This window comes from Ahaetulla prasina, chromosome 5 (genome assembly GCF_028640845.1).
Source record: "Ahaetulla prasina isolate Xishuangbanna chromosome 5, ASM2864084v1, whole genome shotgun sequence".
Lineage (NCBI taxonomy): Eukaryota > Metazoa > Chordata > Lepidosauria > Squamata > Colubridae > Ahaetulla > Ahaetulla prasina.
In genome coordinates this window covers 93,052,027-93,076,749 of record NC_080543.1, presented here as the reverse complement: position 1 = coordinate 93,076,749, position 24,723 = coordinate 93,052,027, and the positions used below count along the sequence as shown (strand labels likewise).

General features: G+C 35.2%; 1 protein-coding gene across 2 annotated transcripts in view; it reads right to left on the bottom strand.

Moving 5' to 3' along the window:
• The window catches only part of SLC9A7 (solute carrier family 9 member A7), a 69,131-nt gene that overhangs the window by 25,233 nt on the left and 19,175 nt on the right, over positions 1–24,723 (bottom strand). For both annotated transcript variants that reach the window (XM_058185702.1, XM_058185703.1), the window contains exons 2-11: positions 13,522–13,721; positions 10,636–10,713; positions 8,852–8,928; positions 7,880–7,992; positions 7,288–7,393; positions 6,957–7,098; positions 6,302–6,407; positions 4,628–4,716; positions 3,404–3,517; positions 396–507 (exon numbers count right to left, since the gene is read on the bottom strand). In XM_058185702.1, the coding sequence (XP_058041685.1) occupies positions 396–507; positions 3,404–3,517; positions 4,628–4,716; positions 6,302–6,407; positions 6,957–7,098; positions 7,288–7,393; positions 7,880–7,992; positions 8,852–8,928; positions 10,636–10,713; positions 13,522–13,721 (1,137 nt within the window). The remainder of the gene's footprint in view (positions 1–395; positions 508–3,403; positions 3,518–4,627; positions 4,717–6,301; positions 6,408–6,956; positions 7,099–7,287; positions 7,394–7,879; positions 7,993–8,851; positions 8,929–10,635; positions 10,714–13,521; positions 13,722–24,723) is intronic.

The following is a 24,723-nucleotide window of genomic DNA, read 5'->3' as shown; positions in this document are numbered from 1 at the left end:
TTGCCAGTATTTTAGAATATAATTATATTAAATAATAATAACAACAACAACAACAACAACAACATGTAACAGTGAAACCCATTGTCATCGGGGCACTTGGTATCATGTCCAAGAATTTTATAAGATACATCAACAAATTGCAGCTTCGTGCAATAACACAAGCAGAACTGAAAAAAACTGCGCTACTTGGAACATCGTACATCTTAAGAAGGTACTTGGTTTATACCTAGGACGCTGACAGCAACCCGTATCAACCATTAGTACCAGTCAATAGTATTTGTGATGCTTTTTTGAATGTTCAGTTGACGGAGTTTCAGGTTTAATGAATAAAGATAATAACAACAACAACAACAACAACGGAAACCCTCTTTATTGGCTTCATCTTATTGATTTACCTGAAAACATCATCATATGTTGAAAATTCCAGGAGATCTTGTGCCTTCTACCCAAATTCAGGAAGAAAGAGAGTGGGTAGATGTGTGCAGCTCGTCCCAGGAAAACCGCTATCTAACCACAACTTTTGGTTAAGAATCCAACAGGCATATATATATATATATATATATCCCTTGTATTATATGCAAGTAATTTCATTAATTTTAAGAATATCAAATATTACATAAAATATCAAACTGCTTTAGTTCAGTCAATGACTAGCATAAAACACAACATCTGAACAAAAACCAAAGCAATTAATGACTCATAAAAAACAAATGCAAAGCAGGGAATATCAGATCTATGTGTGCTATTAAACAACACTGGGACATAGCATAAGTATAAAATAGTATGGTAAAACATCTTATTAAGACTAAGACTAAAACTCAGACAATTTAATTTAATAATTTTAAGAATAAGTATCCTATAACCTCTCTTTCTCATGTAACAAACCCTTCCCTTATTCTTAAACGTGTAATATTTACATCCTAATATCTTCTGAGAGAGCCTCTGTTCCACTGAAATCTGTTTGTTGTCCGGTTTGAACAAGGGAAGCCTCTACTTCAATACTAAAGAACCAACATCTCTTGCTATCTATTTGTTCTTCATTATCTGAAGTAAGCATAAGGCTGCTATTGAGAAAAGAATAGGATTAACAATCAGTCAATCTTCCTCCTGCACTGGTCACTAAGAAACGGCTCCTATCATGAAAGCCATTTTAATGGATCCTTAGGGAAAACAGGCAGAAGATAAATTGCACTTCTTTGCCAAGTCAATTCAAGTGGGAAAATCCGTGAATACAGATTATACTCCATATTGCATTCATCTGCAAAACTGCAGCTTGATTTTTAAGTGCTCATTTGCTTATGTACATTGCTCACTTGCAAGTGCTTAAGAAGAAGTGTTTAATGAATGCTTATGAACACTTAAAACTGAGCTTCTATATAAATGTTAACAGGAAGAAATGCTCCACAGATGTTCAGCACTAGGCTAATCTAAATGGGTTTAGAAGATTTAACATAAAGAGGAAGAACAAGGTCTCTTTGAAATAAAACTAACCTTAGTTGTCAATTCTAGCATACATGTGAATGTTAAAAGAACCTTCCTAAAGGGCATTGGTCAACTCAATGAAAACAGAGACACAGGGACACTCAAGAGTAGCTCCAGAGAATGCTACTGTTGCTGAACCAATAAAACTGAACCAGAAGGCAAATTTATGAAATCCATCTTCTAATCATCTTTTCATGCTGAAACAGCAATGCTGTAGAACAAAATAGTACCAGTAGTACTTTGAATTTCTACCTCTGTTACAGGTTTTGGAGCAAACTATGCAGGCTCCAAACCAATAGATCTTTCTAAGAAGGTAAGGAAATTTAATTATTAATTAATTCTTGGAATGCGAGAATTGTAGCCATTTCCAAAACAGCATGAGGCAGCTTCTATATAGGAAGGCTGAGTGGGACATTGACTGATTCTCTTTCTTAAAGAGGACCTTTGGAAGAAGTAGGTGGAGCAAGGCATGACTGGTTGGAAAGGAGGCCCAAGGGTATGAGACCCAGTGTAGGGGGAAGCAGGCCCCAAGGCCTGTAGGGATCCAGTCAGGTGGGTAGTAGGCCCAAGGGACCCAGCTCAGCAAGATGGAGGGAAGACAGGTGGGTGGTGTTCCTATGGTAGCTAAGCGCCTGCATTGTGATCATTTGACCGTAGGGGAGCTGCAGAAGCCGAAACTTTGGGTACAGGTTGTAAATCCCTTCATTCAGCACCATAGTAATTTTGAATGTTCACTGAATGGTCATAAGTCAAGGACTACTGTACAAAAAAAAATTCACTGTTCCTTTTATGTGGGATGTTTCTTCAACTATAGTTTAGTCTATATTCTTGAGATTTCCTCCAGATCTCTCATCTGAATAACAACTGAACCCGACACTGTTAATGTTCTCCATGGAGAAGTCAAGAACCACAAAATGAAGAGGAAGAGAAACCTTTTAGTATCAGTTCTCTGAAGACTGCATCAAAAATATTAACAATAATCAGTACAACTTAAGATATTGCCATTACTATGTGAAAATGATTGAGAGGGATTAAAAAGTAGATTCTGGTTTAGAGCAAATTTCTTTCTAGGGCTGCCTACACAGCCTCAGAAGTGTAACAGAATCAGCAAAGCTATGATAATAAAAGGATTTTTAAAACTTAATCCTGAAGGCAAGATTAAATTTAGTTTTTTTCCCCTTAATGACATATTTAGGAACAATAAAGTTCCTCATCCCTCAGTTTTCATCTGAAAGTATAATTCTCCATTTTCTAGTTTTCAGCAAATACCATGTTCTTCTTTTTCATCTTTCCTAGAATATGAAACTAAAGTAACTCTAATGTAATTATATTTTTCAAAATTATATTTCCAGAATTTTTTTTCTTCTCACCAAACTGCTTCTCCTTCAGTTTTACTCTCAGATGCTTGAGAACTTCAGAAGATCCAGAATTTGACTTTTTATCACCTGACATTAACACACAATGTCCACCTTCTTCTGAAGGTTTCTCAGATCTCATACTTGCCTTGATAAATATGCAGGTTTCAGAGATCTGGCATGTAATCCCACACAATATTCTGGCTCATGGACAGAGACAATAATTTTTCTAATATTTACTCTACTAGATATAATATCTAATAGATTATAGTTTAAGAAGCTCCATCCTCATTTGGATTACAGCAACACAAAATTCAAAAGCTATGGTTTTATAAAAGAGACTGCAGCAAAAGCTACTGTAGTCTGTTTTCCAACCTGCTATAAAATACAGCTGAAACCCTAAACCCATGTAGTTAGGAGCTAATTCTATGAATTCTGTAGGACTTATTTCTAAGTAGACTTCTATAGGATTGCACTTTTAAAAATATCTCATTTCAACTCCATAAAAAACAGAGACAACTTCTGAAACCTTTGAAACATACATTTGAAATATGAAGAAAGGATACAAAAGCTCCAATTATGAAAACTGGGCTGAAAACATGTTTCTGGAAAGTAAACAAAGCTAAGCCCATATAAGAAAATATGAAATTCTCAGCCAGGAAATGCAGAACTTCAAAGAGCTGAGGGGAAATGTGAAAAGATTAGTTTGCCAGCTGCACTCAATATACCTGACATTTTATATAAATATCTATGTATTCCTGTCTTCCATAAAGCTCACGCTAAGTAAAATAAAAATACATGTAATAATAGAAAATAATGGGTTTAAAAGTTAAATATGTCTGTTTGTTACCAATTATTTTACCAATCATTTTATACTATGCATCTGAAATTATATACCTGAGATAGTATAATGTCAAGACGGTAATTTCCAAATTCATATCTGTTCAGCTTTTCCTAATAAATACTGAATTTAAATGCTCTTCCAATGTAGTAAAGATAAATATCATAAAATAGGAATTTCTTCCTGATCTTGCTGGACTACAACTCTCATCATCAGCTGTGCAACATGTGAAACACCTAAAATTCCTGTTCAGAGCCATAAAACCAACCTCCCTAAAAACTAAATCACTAAAGCCAACTACAAATCAGAAGTCTTAAATTTATCATCTCATATACTACAATGAGTAGCATGAGAGGTGCCTAATGTACCATTAGTTGAATGTTGAACCATATTTATAGATAAATATCTAATATCACCATATTTATAGATACCAGTGTTTGGGCCTTGCCTCACAATCATTTAATCATATAGGAAGAACAGGTCACATTCTCACTGCTATCATCATTTTAGTTCTTAAATGTTTCAGCACAGCTGAAACCATAGAATAAAAGGAAGTCCCAATCCTGCCATAACTCATGTAAGGTATCTTAGCAGAATCATGTGGCAAAGATGGGAATACATCAGTCACACACAGGGAAAACTATAGTAGAAGAATAGCCAAGAATCTTTGTTCCAGCCCCCTAGTTCTGTAGGCCTAAGGATGTTTTGGGGGACATGACAGAAGTACATTTCAATAGACAGCTCTGCATCCCTGAGGTCTGGGTTACAATCTAAAGAAGACTGCACTTGATTGTTTTCCCAATTACATATTTCAGTTCATCAATTTTTATTAACTGCAAAAGGTATTTTCTGTTCTTATTAAGTAAGAACAACCTGACACAATAAACGCATGTAAGCAATACAAATCATGCCTATTTACACAGCAAAGCCAAGATTTTTCCCCCCTCACCTGCTTGGTTCGGCTTCTTGATTCAACAGATAGATTATTATATGTGTAGTGAGCTTGTGTTATACCACAGAAAAGAACCGATACAACCCCTGTCAAGAAAACAGCAATAAAAAGAAACATTAAACAACTGTAGATTGTCTCTTTTCTAAGCTCATTAAAATTTTAAGTACCTAATGTTTTCTTTCATTCCTAAAGTATTGACTATCTGGCTTGCCTATGAGGACCTGGTAGGTTCACCTTTTCTAAGGCACGTATCCCCATGAAAAGCTACAGAGCTTGATCTTACTTGAAGATATTACCATAGGTCCTGGACACCTAGTTCTCTATATCCAGGAGTACGAAGAAAACTGTTGTACCCGTAAGTAGGGCCTGCCATACAGCATCTTCTCAGATGCTCACTATCATATATATTCCATGTTTGTAGACAGAACCTTGACAGCTCCTGATTTCTCAAACCATTGGTGAGATTGAAATAAAATACTAGGCTCATTCTAGCATTAAGAAATCAGTAAAAAAAATTTTTGAATACAAGCATTTTGTCTGCACCCATCAAGGTACAAAAGACAAAATTACAACTAGTCACTATGTTTCAACAATTCAGTGATATTTGAAACTTATCGCTTCAATGTACTACATTTCAGTTCATACAATGCTTCAACATTTTTAAATATTTATTTCCTGCTGATAAAGAAAATTGTAAATAGCCTACTAGAACCAAAAATAATACAACATAGATCATATTTTGTCTAGAATTGTTCAATATAAATAATTCTGTATTTATATAAAATTCATTCTATTAAAAATGTTAACAATCTTACTTAAGTGAAAACAAAATATAGAGCTAAGGAATCTACTGGCTCTGATTGGAACTTTTGAGTTTGCTTTTCAAAAAACCCTAGTCTCCATTATAATGCTTAAAAATGTATTTCTAATGTCAAATCTATAAAATAGAAAATCTCAATATTATAAATAAAAACTCTTCAGCTACCAGGATTTTCAATAATGGTCATGCTGGCTTAGAATTCTGGGAGTTGATCTGCATTTCTGATTAGCAAAAGCTGCCTTACGGTACAGTAGCCAATTCAAAATATACAAGGATGTTCCTGTTTTGGTATAATTCAAGCTGATTTTGAACTCTGTAACACCACTAAAGGACAGAAACTAAGACAGCTTAGTCCAGGAACATATACATCATCAAAATGTTAAGAAATGTGCAAAAATCATTCTCAATTAAAGTATACACTGTTGTTTTTAGCATTTATTTGGATGCAGGAATAAAGTCAAGGAACTAAATTATAGATTGCATATCTTTTCACATTCAATATCCTAACAATGCTTCCAGGCAAATCAGTGTGAATCTAGTATCAGTTCACAACATATTTAAGGCAACCATACACAGTTCTGAGAAAAGATGTCACTGCCTTTAGATATTGAGAGGTAGTACTATGATTTTGTTCTTGCACATGATTCAAAGCCTAGACTGAATTCAAAATGTTTGCAGAAATCTATTCAAGTATGTACTCCATGCAGGAACACTTGCTAAAAATAAATTTACTTATCTCAAAAATAAACACACACATCTGATAACAGGAACAATTATAGGGTTCCAATAATAGGAATTGCTATGTCAGCATGACATTACTTAGATTCTTCTTTTCTATATAAGCGCCTTACCTGTAAAACCACAAGCTTCAGCCAACAAGAATGTACTCCAAGACATCAGGAAAAAAAGGGCTGTCTCCAGCAAGGGAAAGCAGTGTAGTTTGGTAAACTTTGTCACGTGAACATTTTGTCAAGGCCATTCAAAGACTAGATGTGGTTTAAGAATTACTGAAAGGTGTCACAAAGGAATTAGTGATGAGGCAGAAGAATTTTAAAGCAGATATGCATTTAACTGTTGATGATGATGATGATGATCCTAATGTAGCCAGATTAAAAATGTTTTTAGATTAGCTTTAAATCTTTACTTGGACAATGGCCAAATTCTGAACTCCTTTCATCCCTCTCATCTCCTTGCATCCCTCCTTATCTTGCTATCTGCCTCCTCCTTAAATTTTCTTATATATAATCCTCCCATTTTAGCTTCAACTGAATGAAAAGTTTGACTTAGGCTTGACCCACAATAGATCCTGTCTCTAAACCAACTCTCCTGTGGTGCAAAATTTTCTCTTATTCAGAGCAGCTTTAGAAGATTATATGCTATCCACCACAATTCTCCAGAGACAAGAGCTGCAAAAAAGAGAAAAACAAATTGCCTGTGCCAAAAAGGGAAACTAGGACTTGGTTTGCACGTGCAAACAGCTGGAAGGCATTTTTAGCAGAAGGATATAAGAGCTGTCACAACTCCAGTCGCTACTCCCATCATGAAAGAACCACTGAAGATTCCAAGAAAGACACCGACAGATTTAAAAAAGGCTGCTGCATCAAAGGCATGGGCATTTTCCCCAGTGGGTTGATATGCTACAATAGAACTGTAAAAAGAGAAGGGAGAGAAAAATAGCTGTCAGCCCAAAATCTACCCTACATCATTCATTGTTTTAGACATCAGGCAACTCTCACCTATTTACCCATCCCCAAATTTCTCCAGGTAAATACAAGAACAATGACATCCCCACAATGTCATTACAAAACACAGCAAAACCCTTGAGCATTTTACTTACGAAGATAGTACAATAGCAACAGCATCATTTAGAACACTTTCTCCAAACAGCAGTGCATATAAATCAACATCAGCATGAAGTTCATTAAAAATTGCCAGGACAGTGACTAAAATAAGGAAACAAAAAACAGTAAAAAAAAAACCACTGAGTTGTATATAATTCTTTATAGAAAACATTTTCTTTACATGTTGTAATACAAACATGTAGTCAAAGATGTTGACAGGTTGAGTGTTAGTGAAATGACTTACAAGCATTTTTGCAATTTCTATATTTACTTTACATGAATTATGCTGGTCTATGACTATAATAAATATTTAACTTGATTTGTATGTATTAAATTTATTACAAAATAACTATACCTTATTAAATATACAAAACCATACAGACACGAAGTTTGATTCACACATCTTGTTAAGCCAAACACATTTTGCTTGTTTGTTTTGATTAGTGTGTTTGTGAAATCCCTGCATATGTAAATTATGCTTTATGCCTTATCAAATGTATGAACCCAGCCAATTATAATATAATTGAACCATGAATTAAAACATGCTACAACCATGTATAAACCTAATTTAAAAACTGAAGTTTGTACCTGGATCAGTAGCAGATATTATGGCTCCAAAGAAAAGGCAATCAGTGTAGTAGAATTTATCAGAAAGCTGTCCCACCAGCTTCATTAATTTTACCACACCATACATGAGATTCCTGCAGAATAAGAGGATGCAAGGAAATATTATTTTTTTCAGTATTTTCATTTATTTCTCTGGCCTTGTTTAGATCTTTTCCAGCCCTCCACAGAATTAAAAATACATGAAATTCAGTAAAATATAACAAAACACATAAAATGCCATGTAGAGAAATATCAAATATAAACAATGAAATGGCCACAAACTACATTATTTTAGATTTAGTCTGTTATGTTTTTTTAAAAAATATACAGCTATTTTTGTTTTCCAAATAATAGCAATAGCACTTAGACTTATATATTGGTTCACAGTACTTTTTGCAGCCTTTTCAAAGCGGTTTACAGAGTCAGCCTATTGCCCCCAACAATCTGGGTCCTCATTTTACCGACCTTGGAAGTATGGAAGGATGGAAGGCTGAGTCAACCTTGAGCCTGGTGAGATTCGATTTGCCAAATTCCAGGCAGCCAGCAGTCAGCAAAAGTAGCCTGCAGTACTGCATTCTAACCACTACAGTATTGAACTTAATTTATATATGGTTACATGAATGAAATGGATGGGCCTGAGATAATATTCATGACCTCTCTGTTTTCATTAAATACAAATAAATAAGAAGGCAACCTTGCCCTTGATTATTCTTATACACATCACACATAAAAAGAGAAGGAGGAAGTGGGGGAAAGAAAGGGGGGAACCTACTTTAAAGCTATTTTTAAAAGGTAACCAAATTGCAGAAATGAAAACCAAAAAAAATTAAAGATAAAAAATGTGTTGATTATTAGTTTTGCCAAATAACTTGTCTTGCATGCTCTTTTACTGAATCAGTTGATTTCAAAATTATCTCCCACAAGGCCTAAAAAGTATTGCAATACTCAACTCACCCAATAATGAAACAAGATACTGCAGTTCCCAAGAAAGCATAAGTTAAAATTGATCCAAGATTTCTGAAAAAGTGCCTCTGTAGGGAGGGAGGGAAAAGTGAATTAGTTGCAAAAAAAGAGTTCTTCACAATTTTTGCTAAACTCAAAAAAAAAAAAAGTACGTTTGGTAATGTGAGTGTGGAAACATCGACCAGAGAACAGAATGGCTTTATTTAGAACATCAATCATCTCTGAATCATTTTGGAGGTCTATCTAATATAACAGGCTGTCCATTCAGGGCTCTGGTTTGGCTGAGTCAGGCTACATCAAAAAAGGAAGTTATTTGATGGAGAAGCGCATAGTTTCTCACTTGTTTCATAAGTTAGCCCTCTAGAACAGAGTTCCCCAACTTTTTTCGTTTTGCAGATTGGCGAGGGGGGAAGAAGGGGTGGTTCTGCATGTGTGGTGGGCAAGTGCGAGTGCAGCTCCATTTGCACGAGCGGTGACCACACACACACAACGCTCACACAAATGGAGCACGCAAGTTAATTACAACACTCCAGTTACTAACAATATAGTCTTCTCTGTATTCAAGAAATGGTTGAAAATGACTTTGTCATGCTTGAATCCGTGGTGGAGAAAACTGCTGTAGAGGAATATTTATCAACACTTTACAGGCCACAAGGCTTCATCTACTTTGAATTCATTCCAACAAGCTGTTTACAATCCCAAATGGGTTTACAAGTCATTCTGGAGTGGCCAAAATACAAAATTATAATTTCAATTTTTATTTCTTAGCAATTATGAAACAAAGACTAGAACAAAGCAAGTAATCTAGATGAGAATATAGAATGCATCCTTGTAAAGATATCCAGTCTCCTACCTTAACTTTACCTTAATATTCAAGAAATCTGGCCCACCAGTTTCAATGGATATCTGATCATTCTAATTTTATCTCTGGGCTAAAAAAAAATCATAAATGTACATATACACAAAACATCTGTACTTATCACACCTATCAAGTTGCAAAAAAGCATGGCAGGCTTTTATGTAAAAGAAGAAACTAAAGAAAATATTAAGTGAAATCCAGCTGTGGCTGAGTTTAAAGCCCTAATTTCCACTGATTATAGTGAACTCTCACAATAATCACACACACACACACAAAATAAATAAAGACTTTTGCATTTATTTTATTTGAGCAGCTTTCTTAGCTGTATACTACACACCTTACTTAAGAGATAACGGAAAAAAATAAAATGGGTATCACTTGCCATCTTAGATCTCTCTGAATGTTTTTTAGAAGATGACTGCCTTATTTTCTAAGTGGAACTACTCTTGTGAAAATAAACTACAGGACTTTCAGTGTAAGACATGGCCTGCATCATGAAGGCTATATGGAAAATTTTATATAGGTTATGTAGCTTGAAAACCTCTCATGACCCAATTCCCATATAACCCAATCAACCTTCTAAAACTTGGGAACTCTTGGTTGATACCCTAAAGCACACTAATTGAGATTACAATAAATTTTGAGGTTTGCACAACAGCCAATGGGAGCTAAGTGAGTGGCCAGATAGGTGATAACTGTAACTAATTTATAGTAGGGATATGAACAATTTACAAATTAAAGAACAGAATATTCCTGGGAGCATGGTCAAATTCTTCTGCAGACCATGCTATTCTAGCAGTTCAGTGGTTTCCAAAAGTAAACCATGCAAACTGGAACATAGTATAAGAAAAAGTCAATTTTATGTGAACACAAGATGAAAATCCAGATTGTGAAAATAAGAGTACTTGAAGCTTACTTTCTTTAAACTGTAGCCAGCATGGAAAATAATGGGAGGTAAAAGGATGTTGAAGAATACTTCTGGGTCAAAAGTTACCTTAAAAGAAAAAGAGAGAGAATATTTTATTGAATAAAATGCCTATGTGGCTATATTTTTGATAGTTTATCATGACATATTTTTCAAATTATTTTTCTGAAATTATTACTTTGATATCTGCCTCAGGAAAGAGATTTTATTGCAAGAAGTTCTTACATCACTCTAATTCACAAGCGTGTGTTCCACTTTGCAAGATAATTCAGGCAACCATTTATCTTTCCCAACAAAAGTTTCACTTAACCTACATTCTGACATAGCAAAATGGTGACTTTCCTTCAGATACTGAGATCACAGTTAGTAATACAACCAGCAGCTGAACGAAAGAATTTTGAATTCCCATATTTAAATCTCCAGTAGTCATGGGGTAGTCGGATATAGCACAATAAGTATTTTTACAGTCCTTCAAATAAGTATTCCCAGGCTTGTATATTTTCCTTTCATCAGCTGGTGGCACTCTCAATTTAAATTTCAGTGTTGCCACTAGTCAGTCTGATTTTATTTATTTTAATCATTATTTTAATTTTAATTCAATTATAGAAGCAGGATAAGTTTTTTAAGTAAATAATTCCAGCATTTTAAAATGTCTTCCCATTACCACGTCTTCCCAGTTTAAGAGTCCAATTTTCTTAGCCTTAGTTGTTCCTCGGCTGTCCCAACTTTGTGGCAGCCATCTTTAGGCTGTCTCTTCTAGTCGTGGCTGGGAGGGAAAGAGAGGCCAGGTCAGACAGGAGAGTTGTGACTCTCCGCAACCTCACAGGTTGCTTTACCTCTTTGCTTCACCGCCCCTACAGGGCAACTTTGGCTCCTTTCACAGCCCACCAAAGGGAGAACTTGGCATGGGAGCACAGAGACCCGCTCCTCGTGTCCGATCTCACAGCGACGTCAACCAGAAGTACAAGGAAGAACAAGGCAGATATTTAATTAAAATATCCCTGAATGTTATGCTAGAACAGAAGGAGGAAATCAGTAAAACTTTGAATGAGATGGCGTTGATTTTTCAAACCACAAAGGACATTATGAAGAAAGGATTTAAGGAGATTATGGAAAAACTGAAAAATATTATGAGAGGAATAATGAGTAAAGATCAAGACACCCAAAAAAGGGAGAAGCTAGCAGCAGAAGGAACGGAGGAAAAGAGAGAACTGAGGAACCAGTGAACAAAAGAAGAAGACAAGGAGGAGATGATAATAAAAATAACAATGACTGATGAATTAAACCAGGGGGAAAATATTTTAAGAGAGTTAAAAAGAGAATTGGAGATACAGAAATATACTTTTGAAAGGGAGAAAGCTAGGCAGTGGAAGAGGCTAAAGATGGGAGAAACACCTAGACTGAATAGCTAGGATGTAGATGCAGTTAGAGATAAAGACCTGAGAGGAATATGGGAGGCAAGTTAGAAAAATAGTAAGAATCAAAGTATTGAAGCAGGCAAGAGATGATGGATAGAAAGGAAAGGGTTTTTGTTGTTGTTGTTTTTGGTTTTTTCCCTTTCCCTTCTTTTTTAGAATGGTGGCATGATTAGAAATAAGAGAATGGGGGAACATTCAGGTATGTATGTATATATGTGTGTGTGTACACCTTTATATAATGAAAGAAAAGCAATAATAAAATGGGAAAACTAGAGATTGAGATGGTATTAAGAACGTTTCAATAATATTGTGTTTGGCATTGGAATAATATATTGAAACATTAAGCAATTAAATAACGAAAGAACATACCTTAATATAAACATGTGTATTACTATCAGAATTATATAGATCTGATGATTGTAAAGAATATGGTTAGAATAAACTTGCATGTTTAAATAATATTGTAATTGATATTAGAACCATGTATTGAAACACTGAACAATGGAATGAATGATTGTATCTTAATACAAATAGATGCAAAGAATGAAATATGGGAGGTAAGTTAAAAATGAACAGGATTCAAAGTAACAAACTGGGTGAGAGATGTTGGATAGAAAGAAAACTTCTTTTAATATAAGGGTGATACAATTAAAAGTTAGAATAGAGACAGAAATAAGAGAAAGGGGAAATATTAGTATACACATTTTTATATAATAAAATGAAAGCAATAACAAGAGGGAAGTTTAGAAATTGAATGGCGATATTATTATGTATGTTTAAATAATATGGTGATTGGCATTAGAACAATATATTGAAACATGGAATAATTTAATAATGAAAGACTATAACTTAATGTGTACTATTATTAGAAATACATAAGCTGGATGAATGTAACAGCTATGATTAATATTACTAATTTTATCTGTATTAAAATATATAACACCCAGGTGCCACATTGTTCATGCATTGATATGTATATGTAAACTAAAATAAAAAACTTGAAAAAAGAAGAAGTTTGGATTCATATCCTTATTATGGATAAGGAAATGGATAGGGGTAAGTGACTTTGGATAACCTACCCCTTACATTTAGTTCCTGATCTATAAAAAAATAACAGAAGAAGGAAGCCACATCATGACTTGTGAGAAAGAAATGACTATTTAATAGTATAAAGTTGCACAAACCCTGAGATTTTGAGGTTATCTGAAGAAAGTATCTTAGGTGGTGGGAGGAGGGAAAATAAACTACCAAACTGCTATGGAAAATTCAATAATAATGTCTAAGGACCACAGAATGCAGAAGAGATGGGTTGTTACTGTATTTGAACAACACTGCAAACTGCATCCTACTACTAGGAAAGATCACACAGCATTTCACATTTTCAGCTTTGAAAAAATCTTGTGTCAAATGGTATAGTTCAGTAAGAAAGGAACCTTAGTCAACAAAAGGCAGCTCTCACTTTTCGCAGTATATCATTCTGTTCCACATTGTGTATTTTTCCAGGGCTTATTTCTCCTTTTAAAGTATATTCAAAGAACTTCCCACTGATGTTGACCAACAGAGTGGAATAAGCCCTGTCTTCCTGAGAACAGCTGAAAGGCTTGTCATGACCACTGGCAGGAGGTATGCCGTATCTCAAGATTACTCCAACAATCAACCCTGAAAGACAAAATAGGACCACGAGTTACATCCTACTGGGGCCATATAAGCTTTTACATGTTTTATTTTTAATAAAGATTTGTCATTGACTGATTAAATTTTTATATTCGTTTTCCTGTTCTACACAAGGAGGATAGGTATACAGATATTCTTCTCATCATTGTAAGTACAATTATAATCACAACATTGTGCAAACCAAGCTTAATAGGTTCAGTGGGGCATCATTTTAGAACTGCAGTACTGCCATATGTTGACATTTTAATTCCTATTTGGAAAATGAGGAAGTTCTATTTATAAATAATCTCATGTCTGTAAACATACTAGATTTTTTTCTAAAACATTATGCAGGGATTCATTCACCCTTCTTAGATTCAGTATACTGCAGTTTCTGATGACCCCCAAACCATTCGGAACTTCAAAAAAAATAAAAAAATAAAATGCAAGCATTTGATCCTTAAAATGTCCTATCTTTATCCGACTTACGCTTGAGCAATTCACTGGCCAAAGCTCAAAACACACTGAGCAATTAAACATCAATTTGGAAACTGAAATGAATACATTTTGTTTAGCACCTTGGGTTCTGCAGTGATTGCAGTAACCAGCAGGTTGATTTGACAAATTTTCAGCCTCAAAATGAATTCCACTTTTCCAGTTTTAAAGAAATATTGTAAGACAGGATTAAATAATCAGTTTGCTCACTTAAAAATTTCATAGAGCCCTTAATCTAAGTCCAAATGTATTTGGTTTTATTATTTGGGACATTAAGTCTTCTCATCATGTTAAACATTCTGCCAAAACCCTACATAGGAAGGGCAAGCAAAACAAATCTCATCATAGGTCTACTTTTTTTTTTTTGTAAAAAATAGTGGTTTTATCTACAAAAAGAATATATACTATACATACACATACTATAGGCAGGAATCAAACAATCAGTAAATTATAGCAGGGAATAACACATGGGGAGAGAGAGACACACACCCACTAACTGGGCCTCTTCTCATTATACAGTCTCTTAAAGGGATAACAGCCAAAAACCTTGCTGACTCATTCCCATCATTACATCAGTGCATCATTTCATCATCGTAGCATCTGGTCAGCTCTTAAATCACTATCCTGACATACTTCCTGAGATGTGTTGCCTATGTAATCCCTACACAAATCAGTGGTGACACCCCCCCCCCCCATGGTACAATATTTATGTTCATTTTTCATTATTTGCCTTCCCTGATTTTTTTTTCATAAAAAAGTTTTATTTTTACAATCATATCAAACAGCTCATCCAATGTACAGTTATATACAATTAGTCAGGCTTGCCCAGTCACCCCCCCCCTTTTTAACACTCTTCCCTCTTCTACCTTCTTCTACTTTCCAGACCTTCCTCTCCTTCTCTTATCTACATCCTCTCCTCCCTCCACCCTCCACCTTCCTTCTCCCTCTTCTACCCCTCTTCCTTCCTCTTCTCCTCTTTCCTACCTCCTACTCTCTCCTCTTTTCTCCTTCCCCACCGTTCTAAAATGGTAACTGGGCAGACCCAACCCTACATTAATTATATTTATACATCTTCAATAATCCCTGTACATTAACCATCACTCCATCCTCTACCCTCAACCCCCCAATTCCCCTCCCCCTTACCCCCCACCCCCCACCCCGACTTCCCAGAACAAAATGCAGGGTATCAAAACTAACAATCATAATCCAAAATAATTCCTAGATCTACTTTTTGACTTGGATATATTTATACTGAATATAAGAGTGTTCAGTATTCTTTCTGAATAGTTGTTTCTAAAACTTGATCACAAAAATGCACCTGCAGAAGCAGAAAATAAAAGCAGAATAATAATAGTATCTAAGCCAAAATAATACATTTCTTAGAAAAATATGACAAAACATACAAAACAGAAACAGATTCCTACACTTGTTTCATTCACATACAGATACTGTATAAATAGAATTTAAATGTAGAAAAACTGTAGCTAGCAAATCTGGGTGATACATTTCTAGGAGATACTTTAATACTTCCAATAACAGAAGATCAAGAACAGCAGGAAAGTCAGTAATCAGTTTCTACTGAAAACAAAGTATATCTAAATACATTTGATCGAAGTCCAGTTTCTATGCCATAGAGCTTGAGGGAACATTTTTTCCAAGGAACATATTTCACCTAACATGGATTACCAGCAGGTAGAAATAGATTAAATTTATTTCCTTAACATCCAATAACTGAGTGTCTCAAAAGACAGTTAGAGCTGATCTGTTTTTACTGTATTTGCTATTTGTGTATTTAATTTCACTCTGTACTATAAATCACCTAGAGACATTTTTTTTGTTCTGAAGTATCCTATAAATTGTATTCCAAAAGGAGATGAGTAAATCTGTTATTCCAGAAACGGGAAAATATAACCATGCTAATTATGGCATAAACCTTTATTGATAAATTATTGACGAGATCTTTGAAAGTAGTACCATATATCAGACCTGTAGTTTGCAGAGAATGAAAAACTAAGATTTGTTAAAAAAACAAAACACAGAATTCTCAGCACTTTAATCACACTACAAATTTTTATGATCATTTAGGCAAAATAGTTCAATAGTACCAGATAAATCATGTTATCAGATATATCTTAAAAGTATTTATTACATTTGGATATCTAGTGTGATACTACCAATATAGAGAAAAGAAATAGAAGTTCCAAAGGAAATCGCATAACAAATATGAAAAATTAGGATTAACCAATATAGAACAACCCAACATGGATTATATGTTCTATAAACCATGGTTGATAAGAAAACATAGTATTCTAACAGTGTAAGGCACTAGCCTGATCAAGAGAAAGCATAAGCTTGGATCACAAAGCTATTTATTCTAGTGCAGTTTTTAGATCAGAAGACTTAACTAGAGAGCAATCTCATTTATGATTTTCAAAGAATATCTGTTACAAAAGGATAACACCCATTCAATAATTTGACATGAGCTTTAGTTTTTATAAAATTCTTCTATAAAATTCAAAATACTCATCTTAGAAATTTATATTTGTACGAAAGACTACTTCAGTCAAGTGAATTTTTAAAATGCATAATTTAAATGGATTCAAAGAATGTCAGTAGAGAGCTTGCATTTTCCTTGCATGTTACATTTTCTAAAAAGGTAACAACACCTCAACAATCCAATGTGCAGACAACCTTTTAAAAACAGTTGGGGAAATGCATTGAGATCCTGCTCTACTTTCTTGCTAGACTGCTCACATGAATTAGCAGCAAACATAAATCTGCCTCTAAAAATAAAACCTAGGTAGAATAATTAGTACATCTAATGAATGGATAATAGCTTTTAAACTATAAGCTGGAAAGCAAGAAAAGAAATATTTGCCTAACTTTTTTTTTTTTAGCAAAAGTATCCAATTCTGGGGGGGGGGGAACAACAACCCTGAGCAGCAGATGGATATTTTGAACCTAGAATTTTTCTGTAATTATTGCTGGCATGCTGAAGCTAAGAATTTGAGCAGTATGAGAAAAATGGTGCTAATCCTTAAGGCCGTGGTTATGAATGGCTGAAGCGTGGGAGGATGAAAGTTAGAATCTGCACAGAAGTTCACTTCTGATCTTCTGCTTGTTCATATAAAGCCCTGTGGAATAATGGAACTCTACCTAGTTTGACCCCATTTCGTCATATTGGCAAGCATTCTTAAGGCAATCAACTGCCACTGTAAGAGGCCACTTTAATGGCACACTTCCAACATGTGGGCTAGGTTTGTTGGTTAGTTAAATTTCCAAGGCCTGCCTTCATAGGTGTTTTAGCAGAAGTGTGATTAGATAATAAAGAACAAAGGCGTCTCAGCCAATCAAGCTCCCATAGGTAAATCCTATATATAGAGTGAGGGCAGCCTTTACCTTGCTCAAATAGCAGCCCTCTGGTGATGCAGGGGGACTTTATCAGGATGACAGTATTAGCCCAGCATGTCTGCAGACCCATTCACATTCAGAAATTAACAACCAAAGAGAAAGAATATCCTTCCTTTTGTAATTCCAAATCCAAGCAGTGCTTGAAAAGATAACATTTGTTTCTAGGCAGCACCTGAGGCTTTTTCTGCTGAACTGACAGAAGAGACTGGCTCCTACACATACATACTGTAACTTGGCAGGTTTGTTCGAATTCATGGCCTCTCCTGTTCAACCGGTCTTCTTTTGTTTGTATTTGGTCTTCAGTATGGGAAGCAGAGGGAGGCAGGAAAGGTAAATGACAAGGACAACAGGATGATGCAATGCACAGAAGGGAATTAATCTTTCCATTTGCTTGATATCCCTGTTTGCACTAAAGTAAACAGAAACCGATCAATAAGGACCTTGTTTCATTCTAAAAAATTTTTTAAAAAGCGTATCTAAAAAGGGCAATGTAAAAAAAACCCTGAACTATTAGGATTTTCTCCAAAGGAAAACAGGAAATGTATTTCTACAGGCTTTATTAAATAACAATCATCTTATGAAACTAACTATCCAAGTAAAAGTAGAGAAAAAGAGCAGCAGTTATTTATCTTGTTGTATTTTTACCCCATCTTTCTTCTGAAGGTTCAAAGTGACACACAAGGATTCATCTTTGTAAGTTATAGTTGCAACACCCTGATGAGGAAGAAGACAGTGACCAGCCCTCTGAATTTAATGGCTGAATGGCTTTAAAATTGTTTTTCTTTCTTTCTTTCTGGTAGTCTAACACATTAGTCACAACTGCAAAATTCTGAAAGACCTAAGCCAGAGAATTTATGCACCGCTTATCTATTACCTAACAGGTGCCTGGTGCAAGCCATTGTGATATCATCACCATACAAATAGGGCCGCGGTGTGGCTCAGGCTGTAAGAAGCCTGTTATTAAACACAGCTGCCTGTAATTACTGCAGGTTCTAGTCCCACCAGGCCCAAGGTTGACTCAGCCTTCCATCCTTTATAAGGTAGGTAAAATGAGGACCCAGATTGTTGGGGGAGCAATAAGTTGACTTTGTATATAAATATACAAATAGAATGAGACTATTGCCTTACACAATGTAAGCCGCCCTGAGTCTTCGGAGAAGGGCGGGATATAAATGTAAAAAAAATTTTTTTAAAAAAATGATGTAAATTCTGTAATTTGCTCATATTACATAATCCATGTCATTGTGTGATGTCACAATACCATTACTCTCACCTTCTCCCACTTGCAGAGGTTGATGTCTGTTACCATCTTTAAGTTTCACTTAGCCATCTTTACAATACTGTATATCATGCTCTTAAACCCACTTTCCTTTTCTACCAAAGTGAAAAACTTTCCTTTCCATAAGATACCTAATTAAATCATCAAAGGGAGGTGAAAAGATGATGTCACTAAAGAAGGATCCATTGACTCAATCCATTTAAATTTCAATTAAAATGGATTCACTAATGCACAAGGTTAAACTAATTAACTTGTGCTGTAGTAATACTTAAAACTGTCCATTCACCCTATCTTTCATATCCATTCAAAGCAAAATTGCTAGAAAAGACCATACAGCTGAAAAAACAGAGCCCTTGCTACAAAGGCCAGGCAACACACATCATAACCTCCAAACATTACTGATGCCTTTCTAAGCATATGAGAAAGAGCCAATGATGTAATATAGCCTTGTTCCATATTCCCCAAATTGTATTTTTTTCTTTAATTTGGTGAGATTGTGTGTGCACAGAACTAACTATTAAAGGAGATTTGACTCGTTTAATAACTGTTTTGAAATAAACCTGTTATCAGAACAGGTCCATTTATCTCTAGTCAAGGAGACTATGTTCCTTCAAAAGACTAAAGCTGTAATTTCCCTATTGACTATACACACATTTCTACTGAAATTTCTCTTTTTTTTAAGTATTCACAATCAGTGGATACAATAAATATTTGCTTTTCTAGTTTTTTTAAAGATGGTATTTTTTTTCTTTTTCTCAACTGTCTAAAAATAAACTTCAGGTGAGACCTGAGATCATTCCAAAACTAGAAAATAATTATTGCTGGTAGTATTGTCATGCCTATTCAGGAGCAAAAGCTAATACAGGTCCAGATTGATTATCTAGGCTTCCTTGAACATTTTAATTGGGATGTAAATTGATTAATGAGAAGAGCTCAAGACCCTGAACATTTTAAAAATATAACCAGTGGTGGGATTCAAATAATTTAACAAGCGGTTCTCTGCCCTAATGACCAGTTTGGTAGGCATGGATCGGTGGTCATGTAACTGTGTGGGTGTGGCCGACTCAATGTTACACATGTTGATGGGCGCTTCGCCTTAGCTGTTACAATGTAATAAGGGTTAACTAGAGAGGCTGTTTCTGTAAGTAGGGCAATAAAGATTAGGCTAGAAATACCACCAGAATGTTGCCTTCCTTACAGGATTAGCCCTGTAAAGTGGAAAAAAAACAAAATAAGTTTTCTTCCAACAACCAGTTCTCTGAACTGCTTAGGAAATTAACAAGTGGTTCTCCCGAATAGGTACGAACTGGCTGAATCCCACCACTGAGTATAACATAAAATGTTCCAAGGCAGAAGAGTATGATCACAGGTTCAATAAACCCTCATTCTTTCAATATCATCACTGACATATTCTGTAGATGTCCAGCATTATGAAGAGAGTTCAGCACATAACAAGGACTTCAAGTGTATATTGGAACTGTAAAATGCATGTGTATTGTGCATCTATAAACACCCAAATCACATATATTTATTGTCCGATTCAATTACCAATGGCTTTCTAAATAAAAATGCAAATAAACATTGTTCAAAAAAGTAAGCACCATGCATGTACTTTTTTGGAGAACCAGCTTGTAATAATTGTTAAATGCCCTGAAATAGGAACCAGGTAGTTATGACTTCTAGTTATGCCTTAGGCACAAGTTCCTCTCTCTGGGCACTAGGAAAAAGGTAACAGCAACTACTTTCAAAAGTCTTGCCAAGAAAACTGCATAAGTGACTGCATTCACACACTGCATTAGTCATAAAATGGTTAGTTTTGTTTTATATGCTGACTAAATGTAATTGATCTCTAATCCATTTTCAAGAAAGATCTAAGGTGCCGATAGTCCTTATGACCAGAAATGGGAGCAGAATTTCCATTGTGGTGACCCTAAGTCAAAGTTGGTTTTACAATAATTTTTACAGTGGTGGTTAAGGGAATCACTTGACTCTTAAGTGTATCCAGTTTTCCCATGGTTTTTTTTTTGTCAGAAATCAATGAAAAAATTGTGATCATGTGACCATAAAACACTGCAATCACTTGTAAATGTGAGCTGGTTGCCAAGTGCTAAACTGTGTTCATATGACCATGAGGGTGGAGCGACACTCATAATTGACTGTACAGGTTGTAAGTCACTTTTTCAAAGTTTGTTATAACTTTGAACCATTGTTAGCCAGTTGTAAGTTGAGGACTACTTATAGCTGGCATAGCATCAAGTCAGAGTACAAAACTTTAAGCCTAATTAAATTATTTTGTCCCTATATGTATAATTTATCATTGTCAAATTTATCACAGTGTTGATACAGGTTTTAAATTGATACATCACAATGCAAACAATTTTGCATTTATAAATACAGCTTTTATAAAAAGATCAGATTTAGATCTACTTCATTATTTTCAAGAGTAGGATCCATTACCAAAGCTGGACGCAATCTTAGCATTTTATTTTTAAAAAGTAATGAAACTTAGAATTTGCTGTCCACAGTGTCAGCTGTAATTTGAACTTTACTCCTGATTTCCTCCAAGGCTTGGAGCAACTTAATTTGTTCCCTATCAGCATTCATCTCTAAAGCAATCTTTCTCTGAGATGGGTTAGAAAATCCATCAATGATTCATCCAATATTAAACAGGAGTCTTCTGTTATCCCGGAGATTAAATCTGATGTCTCACATTTCAAATATTTAAATGATACCTGCCTTTATTGCAGACAGAACAAACAAATAAACCTTAAGAGGGATCTTATTCTCTTGAAGGCATGCTTCTAACACAAACAGCAACTAAGAAAGATGAAAGAATAGTTAAGGCCTCTCTTTCTTGAAAAGCATGAATTTTAATTGCACAAATTGAATCAATAGCACATCCATTTATTTAGGTATTTTTAGAAATGGAACAGCTATTTTACAATGCTCAATCTAATCTGAATCAAAGAATTTGGTTAATATTATTTATATTACCATTTGATTAATATTATTTATACTATTTTCCTTTGGCTTGTCTTTATACTTGGTAATCAGACCTCTATATTCTCAGAGAGTGAAAAACCCTAATATACTGATATTTTTTTAGAATTGGGCAACTTAGCCCTGAGTTGGATATACTTAATAGATCAGAACTAACCTTTGTTCCCCATTATAAGGAATAAATTAATTTAAGTTATTAAATTAACAGTACTTTATCTGAAGAAAACTGCAAGCATTTCTTTATGACTCAAATACAGAATAATCTATAGAATATTTTAGTCAATACATTTTTTATTTGTAGCTAAACTTCTGACAAAAGATGCAATGTTTGAGTAGCACAACAGTCAGTGTCTCTTAAGAGATAGTCTTTGGCCTAAATTTATGACACTAAAACTCATGAAGATGAAAAACTGAAGAAAAGTATGCCCAATTATCTTCTTTACAATATAATCTGAAATCCAGGTAAGTAGATATATGTAACTTGCTTAGGTTGTAGCGATTTTATTTGACATTTTCTATGTATGACTGTTGCCTTCCTTTATTGATCCCAATATTTTTAAAATTATCTTCTTTTCTAATCTATGGAAAGTGAGAGCACATATGAACAGACCAGAAGAGAACAGGATGACCTCATCCACTCTGAGTTTGTCCCCCTGAATCATCAACTGACAGTGGATCACAGGAAAAAAAGGAAGATTTCCTTATCCTCAAATTAAAAAGTTTTAACAATTAAATCTTGGGTCAAGTTTGAATTTTGTCACACATACCAATTTTACTGTACAATCTCCATCTTCTAAGAACATAGGAAACCAGATCAAAAACCTTTGCCACCAACATCTAATTCTATAAAGTGATCCAGAAAGGTAGATAGTTCTCAATTTACAATCATAATTGAGCCCAAAATTTATGTTGATAAGCGACACATCTCTTGAGTGTTGCCCCATTGTACCACCTTTCTTGCCACAGTTGTTAAGTAAATCACTGAAGTTTTTAAGTTAGTAACACAGTTGTTTAGTGAATCTGGTTTCCCCCTTGACTTTGCTTGTCAGAAGTGCGCAAAAGGTGATCATGTAATCCCGGAACACTGTAACCGTCATAAATGCGAGTCAGTAGTCAAGCATCCAAATGTAAATCACGTGACCATGGGGATTGCTGCTGTTAAGGGTAATCTGGGTTCACAACTAAGGTTGTGGACTGATGAGCAGAGTACCCTACGCATGAAAAACGACTGAGACTAGTTGTATACAATAACAATCACTTGCAGACAAACTGGGGTTTGATATTCCTTTACTTTTAGGGAAAAGGCAAAGTCATAGTCTAAAAACAATTCCAGGTCATACACATATAAAGTCAGTCAGTCAGTCAGTCTTCTTACCAATGTAGACTTGTAAACCAAACAAGGTCTTCTTTCAGTTTAGCAAAAGACAGTTCAATACACAACAGTCAGTATCTTGAGGAATCAGTAACTAGCCATGATCAAGCAACAATCATAAAGCTCAAATATACAGTTGCAGCATGTCTTCAGCTTACAATGCTGAAGCATCTCTGTAGATCCCCAAACAAGCCATAATTTAATAGTCCTTTTATACATTGGCTACAGAGCTCAACCAATCAGGTTGCTTGCATGATGCAGCACAGTCTTAAAGCAATATCATGCCTTTCTACAAACATACATAGTTAGTTTATATATTGCCTGTCCAATTAGTTAGGCAAATAACAATTTCCTGACAGCTGCTACAAGTGTGAAAAATGGTCATATGTCACTTTTTCAGTGATGTTGTAATTTTGAATGGTCACTAAATGAACTGTTGTACGTTGAGGAATACAGTACTCATAGTACCTGTACTATGAATCTCCTTCCCCAAGCTAATGTTCTCTTAGTATTGAATTTCGCTTTCATCTAGAAGCTCTGGGAGTTGTAGTTTCAATTGAAAGTACGTCTTTATTTTATGATTAAAATGACAAAAAACCTGTCACAAATGCAAATAGGACCTTGTGTACTTGCAGCTTGATGTTAGACACAAATACATACAGTATACCATATCTCAGTGTCATAATGTTATGGTGCAAGTTGCATCAGGCAAGCTGCCTCTTCCATTGCTTGAAGATCCCAACACACTTGGAGGGCACTAAAGTGGGGGAAGGTTTACCTAGAATTTGTAGGACAGTGGCAGGAGAAGTAGTAAAGAAAACACTTTACTCCTCAACTTTTTGGCCCAAGTTTTTTATATGAATCATGTTCCATTGACTCAAGCATACCTTTTTAAAAACATTACCACAATATACTATTACTAATGTTCTAATTACCGTATATACTCGAATATAAGCCGATCCGAGTATAAGCCGAGGTCCCCAATTTTACCCCAAAAACTGGGGTAAACTGGGGACTCGAGTATAAGCCGAGGGTGGGAAATGAGGCACCTACCGGTTGGGGAAACCCTCCCTCCCTCAGCTGAGAAGGCTGGCGGCTCCCCCCCCCCGCCCTCTCACTGCACCGGCAGGGCTTCCCCGCGCCGTCCGGTAAAATGTGAAAAAAAGAAAGAAAAAAAACCTCGAGTATAAGCCGTATATACTCGAGTATAAGCCGAGGGGCTTAAAAAAAAACAAAAACTCAAGTATAAGCCGTATAGACCCGAGTATAAGCCGAGGGGACGTTTTTCAGCACAAAAAACGTGCTGAAAAACTCGGCTTATACTCGAGTATATACGGTAGTCTAATACTTAAGAAAGTGAATCAAAACCGATATGAATCAGTGTCTTCTTCATTCTGTAAAAGCATAAGCACTATAACAAAATATTTCACTGTCCAGTAATAAACTATTGG